Here is an 11,639-nt window from a genome sequence, read left to right on the forward strand (position 1 = left end):
CCTTAAAAGTTCTGATACATGAACTGTAGTATACACTATGCAAATTACACTTCTTATTTGTTCAGTACATGTTCTACTTACGTGTTATTTTTATCGTGGCAGGTCTTTAAATTTAAACTAAGATCAACCTGAATGTTAGTAGTTATTGTCTGCTGAGTCTTGTTATGGGCGATGTAACTCAATAGCACAAGAAATACTGTCTGTACCAAGATCGTGTCGCAACTGCACGTCATTTTGTCGGTAGAAGAGTTGTTATAAGAAGGTTATAAAATTACAGCCCAGTTATAGGTTCGTTATTAGGTGGGAAATACCTTCTTTATTCAACCAATTAAGAAGCAATACACAGTCTTGTAGTCTTCCATTGGAAATCTGAGGGACTATGATTCTTTCTAAATGCACCACGGAGAATATACTTTGTCTCTATAATTCTGTAGTCATCGCTCCGTATATATAAAACGGTAACTAATTGCGGAACATGCATATTTATGCGTAATTCTTCAAATTTATTCGGATTATGTGAATGCAATAATTAAATGATAAATTTTAAAAACCGATATTATAAAAGATTGTAAGTATTCGCATACTAGAAGTTTAATTTGTGGGAAGGAAAAGCTATGGCTTTTTAATTTGCCTTATCTTGTTGTAATACTTAAACTGACGCTAAAACTCTTATCAGAGTTGTTTATACTTTTCTTAGAATGGCATATCCTGGAAATAACACTCCGTGAGAAATTTCACAGCCTATAAAATGTGCCTATCTGTAATAATATATATATAATGATATAGAATACCGTTAATATTCACACTTCATCCTGTTACTACCACTTTAACCGTTACATATCGTGTTTAACCCTGACCAAGTCTCAATTGGCATGTTGCACGTAACTGGTGCATGACCTGTTACTATAACTACGTACGAACATTTTTGTATTCCATGTGAGTATGTTTATATTCAGTGTGTACTTCACTCCACATTCATAAATATAATGATAGTCTCCCATGAGGAAGGGGCACACGTGTTTTTACAAAATAGTTACTATTTCTCAACAAAACACGTGAGGCTAAACCTTAATGTGATTTGTTGTGAAATAGTAAATCCAACATGCCTGCCTCGTTCCCTTCAGAGATACGGATGTCAACTTAATACCGGTCTCTATCTTCACTTGCATCCGCTTCTGGTCCATACATTTCCATCCTACACGGACTCATTCTTTCATTATGTGGATTATCTTACATTTTTTTCATGTCTCTACCACAATTTCTCGCCTCCACTCTCATTCATCATTTCAAATCTCCATCATTTGTCTGCTGTTCAGGTCTATCTTTGATCTGTTTATGCTACATGTCTTCAAGTCTCAATTTTTTTCTCTCATTGTGTTTTTTTGCGGTTCATATGTCTCAATGGCTGTTTCTGTGTCTCAATATGACTTAGTGTGAATCGATCTTGATTTATCCTTCTCAATCTTAGTCAATGTCTCTATTTTCGGTTCTATATGTCTCAATTGTGTGCCTCAATCTATATGCCTCAATCTATATGTCTCAATCTATGGTACATGTACTCCAATCTTGGGTCCATATGATTTATTGTCTTTATCTTCGGTAACTGTGTCTCAGTATTAAGTTCCTCTGCCTCAATTTTTAAAACCCAAGTCTTAATCGTGTATTCGTATGTCTCAAATCTCTGATCATTTGTTTAATCTGTGCCAACCTTGGATTATCTTTCTCTGTCTTCGGTTCATATGTCTTCGTTCCATAAATCTCAATCTTCTATTCCCGATCTTTTCTTAATATTGACATGAATAATGAACAGAATGTGGAGACACTATGTGAACATCTAAACAATGTTCCTCTTACCAACTAAATCTAGATATAAAGATCCAGACAAACTGCATCCACAATTGTGAAGATCACATGATCTGCAATATTTCATTGAGTGAACAGCTTTTGCAAATATTTTGTCAATCAATTAGTCATTGTTGGTATAAAGAAAGAAGTCTGTTCATATGTAAAAGTTTTGATAATCTTCGAAACTGTTCCGTAGAAAAAATGTTTCTCAGAAGTTCAAGTAATTAAAAGTAGAAGACAGTTGTCTGAATCTGAGAGTTCTTGTAAGGTTCTGGTTTCAAAGATAACAGACTTCATTGACGAATGTTTTGCAAACAATTAGTAATTCCCCAATTAGATCATTAATAAAATTAAACCTTTAATTAAAACGTTGGTAATCGCCAAAAGTTTTAAGTAAGAATTTGTAAGGACCCATACCTAATTTAGATTAAATTTTCACCTATTTAATTTAATGATATAATCAGTGAACTAGCCAATTTGCTAATGATCATCTATCTGGTTAGCTGGTCAACGAAACGTTTCAAACATTAATTATCTTGAGTGAGATGGCATGTTAACAGAGGGTAACTCTCTAGTATTTCTATAACCGGAGACATCGTACATGGCTAATTGGTATAGAATAACAATTAGTACTCATCATGATGGTATAAAATATTGCCCTGTCGTTTATCTTAATCAAGATATAGATTATAGGGATAACCGGAGGTTATATGTATAAACCGGAGGTTGCAATATTCTCTATATAATTGCGAAGTGTTATTGTAGTATCACCATATCTATAATGTGCAGTAGTAGTAATAGTATGACAATATGTAGTATATGTAGTGTAACCAGCATGCTACTGATCACGTGCCTGATCACGTGACTGTGTCTACGCTACATGCTAATCTCCGTCTTAAGAACTTAAGAAGTGTCCGTTAATAAACTAACAATTGAGTGATGAAATATTTGATTAGCGGATAATGAATCTCAACAACAAACTTATTCTCGGATATAGTGCAGATCTCGTGACACTAGGAATTGCACGGGATTTGTGATTATATGCTAGTGAGACCAAAATCTCTCACACACTACTTCAATTGATAATTGAAGTAGTGTGTGAGAGATTTTTATTGCTAATGACCGAACTAATGACCATATAACTAACAACTAATTGATACACTATTCCTAGCATGATCTACCCTGGAATGACCCAGAACATTACTCCCAGATCTGCCGTTGACGGAATTTCTCATCTCTTGACTAGAACTGGGGAACTGAAGGTTTGTCCCGAAAATTCCAGAGACATGGTTAATGCTCTTATATTAATAATCATGATAGATTAATACCCTTCATTTATTCAACACAATGGATTCCATTTTAAACAATCTTCTAAAACTTTCCTCCTTATTCGATTTTATTGAAACATCAGTATTCGTCACATTCCTTTTTACAGGGAGACGATGAAGCGATATCACTGTTGGATTCTATGAAAGAAGCAACACTTCTATTCCAGAGAGCTATATACTTAGAGGTGCTGAAGATAACGGCCAGTGAGAAGACTCTGGGGACGTACCTTTCAAAGGGTGGTTGGGACCTCCTTAACTCCTGGCTTTCAGGTAATATCGCTCACAAGTAGTACACACAAGTTTCCTACAAGTTTCCTACTTAATAATATCTAGTTGTACGGTGTTCTCTGTGTTATAGCTCTGTTTATTTAAGTCTCCGTGTTCAGTAGTTAATCTTACTGGCATTCTAACATTCTAACACACTAACACAACTTGTAACGCTCCATTTTAAGGCTCCATTGTAACGCCCCATATTACAGATGCTAAGAAGACGTCTAACAATGCCCTGGCAGTGGAAATACTGGAGGTTCTACAACAGGTCCCAGTAACACTAGGGCTACTGAAACAAGGCAACATGGGCAAGTTAATGAAGAGTTATAACAAGTCCGAGGATAAGGAAATCAAGAAGAAAGCTGGAGAGTTGATGGACTCGTGGATGAAGTTGGTGCCCACTGCTGGTAGTGGTAAGAAGAAGAAGGTGAATGAGGATGGCTTAACTAAGAAGGACCAACTTGTTCCAAAGAAGGCTGCCTCTAAGTCTGTTCATTTGGGTAAGCGTTTCTTTTCTTATAGCTGTTGTATTTCAAGGTTAAATGTTGGTCGTACAGAACATATACAACTAAAAGTAAAATCACAATTTGTGCCGGTGGTATAATACCCTCTTAATACTAATATTTAATACCCTCTTAACCTCTTACCATTTAGCCGAGAGTCTGGGGTTCCTGGACGCTATAACCAGTACTAGTAAGACTACTAGGAAGATAAGGAAGAGAAGCTCTACTGATATAGACTTTAAGAGATCTAACAGTCAGTCCGAAACCCCTGAACCTTCACCAGTAGCCAAATTTAGTAAGGTAAGCTGACAGTCATCAATTATCACGCAGCCAACATGCAATCATTTTATTAAGTGGTTAAAATTTGAAACATTTTCAAACATTTCCGCAAACTTATTCAACAACAATAATGCTTGCGCTTGCTACCATGACAGTTGGAAATTAAAAGAACTAAAATCGCAGGTGGACAAATTAAGTCTGACAATAGATAAGCCAGCCTCTCCTAAAGTTGACAATCCTATCAAGCCAGAGATGTTACTGACTAACTCTCCTCCCCCTCTTCCTGATAAGAGCCATGGTAATGATAAGATGTTCTGCTTCAGACGAGCCAAGAAGCGGAGAAGGTTCGTACTTTAGTCACAAATATATTTCTCTTATATAATACACGTGATAATACACGTGCTCCCTGCTCCAGTACACCAGTACACGGTGGGGTGGGGTGGGTTGGGGTGGGGTGGGGTATTTTAACACAGGAATCTTAACTGCTTCTCCCTCTTACCTACCTGAATATTTAGAGCAACAAATAACTTAATTAATTTAAGTTAATACCATGAATATCTGTCAGGATAAGATGGAGAGATGAGTTAGAGGAGGTACAATTCTTTGAGTGTGAGGAGAAGTCTGCGAACCACAAGTCCTTCTCAGAGAGTCTCACCAAGGAATACGATAAAGAGAGAGCAGCCGTGCTCCGGAGCAGACAACTTGAGGAAGACATGATGGTCGAAATGGTGAGTAACGTAACTGGATGGGACCAGTAAACGACACGGACGGAAGAAAATAACAAATTTACAAAAGTGCAGCATTTCGCACACAGATATATAACTGGAAAGTATAGCTAGGTGCTAAGTTCGAAAGTTATACAAGTACAGAGGACAACTTTCAAAACATGGTTTTAAGACCACCCAAAGTTGTGTCCGATTCAGTTCATCCTCAAAGAGAAGCCACCTACAGGATATGTAGTAGCCACATACAGTATGATATATGTAGTAGCCACATACAGGATATGTAGTAGCCACATACAGTATGATATATGTAGTAGCCAACTACAGGATATGTAGTAGCCAGTAGGTGGCTTATACATACAATATGATATATGTAGTAGCCACATACAGTATGATATTATATGTAGTAGCAAAACTAACTGACAGGCTTTTAAGCTTTTAGCACACAACCAAATTATTGAAATTATTTATTGTCAGGCCCCCTGGAAACACCCCCTGAAGTTAGATGCCAGTATGTTAACATTGGCAGAGAAGGGGGCCTCTAGTAAGGAAAAGGAGACGCAGAGAGAGCGAGAAAAGAACGTTCTAGCAGTTCTAGTGTTCGATCAGAACGCAATGGTGGAGTCTCCAAAAGAGCCTGATGCTGAGGTGAGAGCTAGTTTGTAATAATTATTCAATTTATTATTTATTTTGGTCGGCATATAATCTAATTGTTATTATTTCCGAATTATAGATTTAAAGAAAGGTAGCATATTATTATATATATGTATATTATTATATATATAGGTAACTCTAATATTGCCCGGTCATCCAACTTTTCAGAAACAAATGTAAATTAACATATTCCCTCAGGAGCTGAACTACACGTTTGTGACACCCAACATCATCCCCTTGACAGACAGTTCACAGAGTCAGCCTACTCCAGAACCAGAAACCCGAACACCAGAACTTTCTCCTCCGCAATCAGTCCCACAAACCCCCTTCAGCGAGACACCAGGAACTCAGCAGCTACCTCCAGTACTTGCCAATATAATCCCTCAGCCTCTGCTGATGCCCTCCATGCCCTCTATGCCGGAGATGCTGCCCCATCCTAATCAGGATCTGCTGCCCCACCCCCAGTACAACTTGCCCGTACAGCGGTACCCAAACCAGCAGAACCAAGTACCACCGCAGCAACCACCACAACCACCGCAGCAGCAGCAACAGCAACAGCAATACCATCCTGTCCCACCGAGCCAACCTTCCTCTTACAATAACTACAACCCAGAAAACAACCGCAACTTTGACCCCCACAGTCGTAATGGTCGTGATAACTACAGTAAGAGAGGTGAGGGAGGCTGGAACTACAGGAAGGGAGGTCATGGAGGGAGACAGTACCGGGATTGGATAGACTCGGACCGCAGGAGGGATGAGAACCCCCGATTCCAGCACCGACCCAGGAGACCCTGCGCTTACTTTAACACAAAACAGGGCTGCAGAGAGGGCAACAATTGCAAGTTTATACACGAGACTGGGTTACACGGCTCACTCCCGGGACAGTATAATAGACAGTGGGATGAGAGGGACAGTAGGGACGGCCGGGACAGAGGGGTCCACATCAGTAGGGACACAGAAGATAAGGACCAAAGTAAGAACTCTGATAAGACAGCAGAGTCGCTGGAGAATAAATCTCCTTCAGCAGCAACGTGACGAAGTGTAGAGCACTATATCAATCATACTTGATCCAATACACTTGTTGACTTGCTAATGTGAGAGAGAATAAAAGACACGGACTTTGAATTCAGTCGAGCCAATCTTTATGTACTTTTCACACGAACAGAATTATTGACATATTAGCCAGATCAAATTGGCTGGGCGTGTTTTTGTTGCATGTACGTATCCCAAGTAACACAGTATTTCAGTTTGCTATCATATAACTGTTTTATACTGTTAAAGAGTGGAAGCTTTTAATTTTTACACCCGAATTCCAATTTTGATAATGTTTGATGAATCTTTGTCAGAGAATCAATTATTAATTTATGGTATTTAAGGATTTGACTTTTAATAAAATTTAATTGTTTCAGTGTTCTGCATCTGGAGCGCTGCTCGATAAAAATAAAAATAATACATTGGGGATCATGAAACTGTAAGGAACTTACAAACGACTCCACCATCGATAATTTGGAGATGTGCCAAAATGTGACCACGACATGAGCTATTCTTGAACTTCTGAAGTAATTTAAGAAGTCGTCAGCTCCCACATAACATTTTATCTTATCAGTTCATTCTCATATGACACCTTGACCCAGTTTTGCGTGCTTTGTTCGATTTTTGATAAGTTGTCAAATTTGAAGCAAGCACTCTATCTTAATCATGATGCCTTGTTCATCAATGCCATCGATACTGTCAGGTTATTATAAATGATAAATCAATGTTTAGTTAGTACTTTTCATACAAAATTATTAATATGATCGGATTATTAATAGGTTATGCAACTGAATTCAGAGTATTGATATAATCGCATATGCTATGGCTGCGACTGATTCGGTTGAATCTCATTAATCAACAACAAACAATCCTATAGTTTGGAGCCCATCAATCATATGAAGGATCATTGCAAGTTGAAATAGGGATAAGAAACACCGTCTTATGGTGACAGTGGTATTTAAATAAGCCATACTTGTGCCGACATCTAGCTTACATTTTTTTAAATCAAGACACTTATTTTACTTCGGAGTATTCCAACAGCCACATTGTTACACAAGTGCAACCAGCCAATTACAGGAAGCCGAAGGATTTGTTTTAGCCAGTGACGGTTAAGGTAGTTTGTACCCTACTTTATTCGCCCGAGACTTTGCTGAAATGGGCAGTTCCTCATTTAACCCTCACACCCGATTTCTCGAGTATTCGGCTGAGTAGACCGGCTGAGCCAATAGAATAAATTTCATGGCATAAAATGAAGAATTACTCAAGGGTTATTCCATTTTCTCCTTAGAAAAATTCTCCATTTTAAGCCATTTAGAAATTTAAAAATGTAAAATCCCTATTTTTTACAAAATTTTGGACAGTTACAGGACGAAATAAACAAACTTCTCGTATCTCTTATATGTTTTAAAACAAATCCCTCTCCAGGACGAAAGAAGTTTAAACCAATATTCATCTAGAATCTAAAATCTAAATATCATTTCGAACACCAAATAGACAATTTTTGCCCTTTTAGTTTTATCGTATTTCGACCTTCAACAATTTTTCAGCTCGAACACGAGGGTCCCCTTTTTTTGGTATTTTTAAAAGTTTTTCGAAGTCCGCACCTAACCCTCGATGACGATATACAATCTTGAAAACGAGGCTTCCCTCTGTAATGCGATCTCGGAGGGCAGGCCTCTCCTATTATATGAAACACTTACCTGGGGACCTCAGGCTATTATGTTCATAAACATAGAGATTCGGCGGAATGACAGGCTGAGCGCGGCCCAGTAAATGTAACACTACTACTAGCTCGGAAGCGTGGATAGGAGTTGTCTTTATATTAAAGGTGTCTTTATATTAGAGGTTCGTATCGAGTAAGTAACAAGTAATTCAAATTTTAACGGGTGATATAGATACTCGTAAAATATTTGTTCCAACTCGGCTCGCGTCCTGGTAGGTTGTAAACCTACAATTCAAATTAAAAAACGTTTTCCTGGAAATCACTTTTCTCCATTAAATTATGTGCAGAAAATAATTTGTCCGGACCTAGTCTAGCTCTTGAGAATTTTCCTGGAACCACCACTGACCACTTCTTTTAATTTGACCATTGTTAATGGTCTGGCCCGGCGCGCTACTTCGTAGCACTTGCCGTCGGGCCATTTCGAGAAGAAAGCGGCGCGCGCTACTTCGAAGAAATTTAGACGAGTAACATCCGTCAACTATTAATTAAATCGGCGAGATGCACCACTGGGCCTCGCCGAGCTGCGAAGAATTGACATCGTCAATTAACATTTGTGTCGACATTTATCTTACGGAGAATTTTGAAAGACGAAGAACCACAAACTAAAATATATAATATAAAAGCAAAAAGTTATACTTATTGCAAGGCGCGCAGTTTGAGGAGTGCTTATTTTTGATTTTATTTGTGGAGATACAATATGCAATAATACAGTAATACAATAAATAGTTGTTCATAATCATTGTTATTGCTGCAAATTTGTGGCGCTAACGACGCGATCCAATCAAAAATCGATAATAAGAATTTAAATTGATTTGGGTGGTCACTGGTCTGACATTTGCACAACATGCCATATGGCATCCCCCATTTCTCCTTGTCATACGTTGTATGACCCGCCGCGCACGAAGTGCGCGGCTCCCCCTGTAGCGTCGAAGACGCTATAGTGTCGAAGACGCTATAGTGAAGCGACCGTGGGGGTCACCGCGTGATACAAATTTCTCCAACGTTATTAATTCTACCTCAGAGGATCTAAACAGTATTTTGAATACGACAGCAAGGTCTAGACGTCTCGGAAGGAAAGAACCGAGGTACAAACGGAGAGTGTCCCGAAAATTATCCCATCAACTCAGTGTCGACAATGACATTTTGGTAAGTGGATAGGAAAGGTAAGGAAAGTAAAAATGTATGATGTAGGTTTATTACATATTATTATATAATAGCTTATAGCTGTATATTTAATTATTTTAAATAACCTACGATTACAGAATACGTGCACAAAATGGTCACATTCACAAGTTATAGTGTTATAACTTTATTATATAAGCTAAGCAGGTTTGACTAGGTTGTTGTCCATTGTTAGTGGAATTCGGAGAAATTTAGTGTTTGGTGTTTAGACAAGCAACATCCGTCAAATAAAACTAGGTTGGCGCAGAATTTGTTGTTTCCGAATTTCATAAATTTGGTACCAAATTTTGCCTCAAATGTTTAAGTGTGCATTATACAAATGACAAATTCATCGTGGCCGTGATGCATGATTGGGTCGAGCTGTACGTGCAACGTTGAACGTGCAGTGTGCGTCTACTCAGTGTGCCTCTATACTCAGTGTGCCTCTACTCAGTGTGCCTTTACTCAGTGTGCCTCTACTCAGTGTGCCTCTACTCAGTGTGACTCTACTCAGTGTGCCTCTACTCAGTGTGCCTCTACTCAGTGTGCCTCTATACTCAGTGTGCCTTTACTCAGTGTGCCTCTATACTCAGTGTGCCTTTACTCAGTGTGCCTCTACTCAGTGTGCCTTTACTCAGTGTGCCTCTACTCAGTGTGCCTCTATACTCAGTGTGCCTTTACTCAGTGTGCCTCTACTCAGTGTGCCTTTACTCAGTGTGCCTCTACTCAGTGTGCCTTTACTCAGTGTGCCTTTACTCAGTGTGCCTCTACTCAGTGTGCCTTTACTCAGTGTGCCTTTACTCAGTGTGCCTCTACTCAGCCATTGCGCATTACCATTTACCTGCAACCTGGAGACCCCTTGACCATTGTTAATGATCTGGCCCAGCGCACGCGCTACTTCGTAGCACTTGCCATTTCGAGAAGAAAGCGGCGCGCGCTACTTCGAAGAAATTTAGACGAGTAACATCCGTCAAGGAGACCCCTTACTGGGCGGCGATCAGCCTGTTATTCCGCCGAATCTTTATGAACATAATAGCCTGGAGTCCCCATACCAGGTAAAGTGATCCCTTATACATTGTAGCGCGACGCACTACAACATACTATAAGGCCGAGCCGCGCATCAAATAATGTTACCTGCATGGGGACCACAGGCTATTATGTTCATAAACAAATAGAGCTGATTCGCGGCGGAATGACAGACTGAGCGCCGTCCAGTAACAAACACAAAACAATGCTTTACGCAGCCACACTTCTCGCAACCTTTGTTAGATCGGCAAAATGCAAATGCACCACTTGCACCGGGCCACGCACTTTTGAAAAATGTTTTCTTTTTGGAAAGTGTGTATTTTCAATTTTTTTCCAATGTATCAAATCTTATTGTTTGTACAATGTATACGTACCTCTTTTCACATACAACTAGTCTGTCACGTGACCAAAACAGTTTTGTTGCCCAGAACTGTCTTGACATACGTTGCATGCCACTTTTCGCGCGCGAAGCGCGCGCCGCCGAATACGCCGGGATACGAAACATGTATCAAGAACTGTCCAGGGAAGAATTAAATTACTTTATACCCGCAGGGCGTTTTCATAAGATTTTTTTCAAAATTGGAGCAAGCGATTTAGTGGGAGATATACTGTCCACAAGAGGCTAAACTTAAAATCTTCTGTCCAGGTAGCAGGAGAAGATTTGCACGATCGGGTCAAAAAGGACAAGAGTTTGGTAAAAACTTGCTCTTATCTCGGAAAAACATACGTTTCCTCCTTCAAAGGAGAAGAATTACTGCACTGGATGGTATCTCATTGCTGGGCTGCGCACGCCCTAGAGGCTGTTTCTATTTGTCAGCTGCTGCTCACTCATAATGTTATCTGCAATAGTAAGCATGTCTTCAGTTTTGACATTTGACACGATTTACAGACAACAGATAAGTAAATTTAATCATTACTAATTGTATTATCAGTAACTCCTAAGTTGACAAAATTGCTATTAATAAGGGCTCATATTATGGTGCACTAAAATGACAGCTCGACTGTTGTTTAATGAATAATTTAATGAACCCTCAGTATCAGACTCTAGAAATCTGATGACATTTAAGAAGTTTGCAATTTACCGGTTTCGGAATGA

At 39.1% G+C, this 11,639-nt stretch overlaps 2 protein-coding genes across 3 annotated transcripts in view; both read left to right on the top strand.

The window, feature by feature from the left end:
* The first annotated feature begins 2,955 nt into the window (after positions 1-2,955).
* On the top strand, positions 2,956-11,638 carry LOC134822191 (serine/threonine-protein phosphatase 1 regulatory subunit 10-like). 2 transcript variants are annotated; one of them, XR_010161145.1, is made up of 11 exons: positions 2,956-3,107; positions 3,281-3,443; positions 3,653-3,943; positions 4,098-4,246; positions 4,409-4,569; positions 4,791-4,953; positions 5,425-5,595; positions 5,800-7,336; positions 9,378-9,502; positions 11,190-11,391; positions 11,579-11,638. XR_010161145.1 is itself a non-coding variant. In XM_063833110.1 (8 exons), the coding sequence occupies exons 1-8, from the start codon at positions 3,018-3,020 to the stop codon at positions 6,634-6,636; spliced, it is 2,025 nt and encodes a 674-aa protein (XP_063689180.1). In that variant the 5' UTR covers positions 2,956-3,017; the 3' UTR covers positions 6,637-7,362. The 2 variants fall into 2 exon arrangements, 1 of the variants encoding a protein (XP_063689180.1); XM_063833110.1 differs by lacking the exons at positions 9,378-9,502; positions 11,190-11,391; positions 11,579-11,638 and having other exon boundaries at positions 5,800-7,362.
* The window catches only part of LOC134822267 (neo-calmodulin-like), a 34,738-nt gene continuing 31,743 nt past the window's right edge, over positions 8,645-11,639 (top strand). The window contains exon 1 of the mRNA XM_063833177.1: positions 8,645-8,654. The gene's annotated coding sequence lies outside the window, so the exon portion shown is untranslated. The remainder of the gene's footprint in view (positions 8,655-11,639) is intronic.

The sequence above is a fragment of the Bolinopsis microptera genome, chromosome 1 (assembly GCF_026151205.1).
Source record: "Bolinopsis microptera isolate Bmic1 chromosome 1, MBARI_Bmic_1.0, whole genome shotgun sequence".
NCBI classification, from domain to species: domain Eukaryota; kingdom Metazoa; phylum Ctenophora; class Tentaculata; order Lobata; family Bolinopsidae; genus Bolinopsis; species Bolinopsis microptera.

Bases quoted from the DNA above. Each gene is read 5' to 3' on its own strand.
- LOC134822191 (XM_063833110.1), top strand. From the start codon at position 3,018: ATGATCTACCCTGGAATGACCCAGAACATTACTCCCAGATCTGCCGTT. The intron at 3,108-3,280 runs GTTTGTCCCGAA...TCCTTTTTACAG, and splicing joins CTAGAACTGGGGAACTGAAG to GGAGACGATGAAGCGATATC. The intron at 3,444-3,652 runs GTAATATCGCTC...CCCATATTACAG, and splicing joins CCTTAACTCCTGGCTTTCAG to ATGCTAAGAAGACGTCTAAC.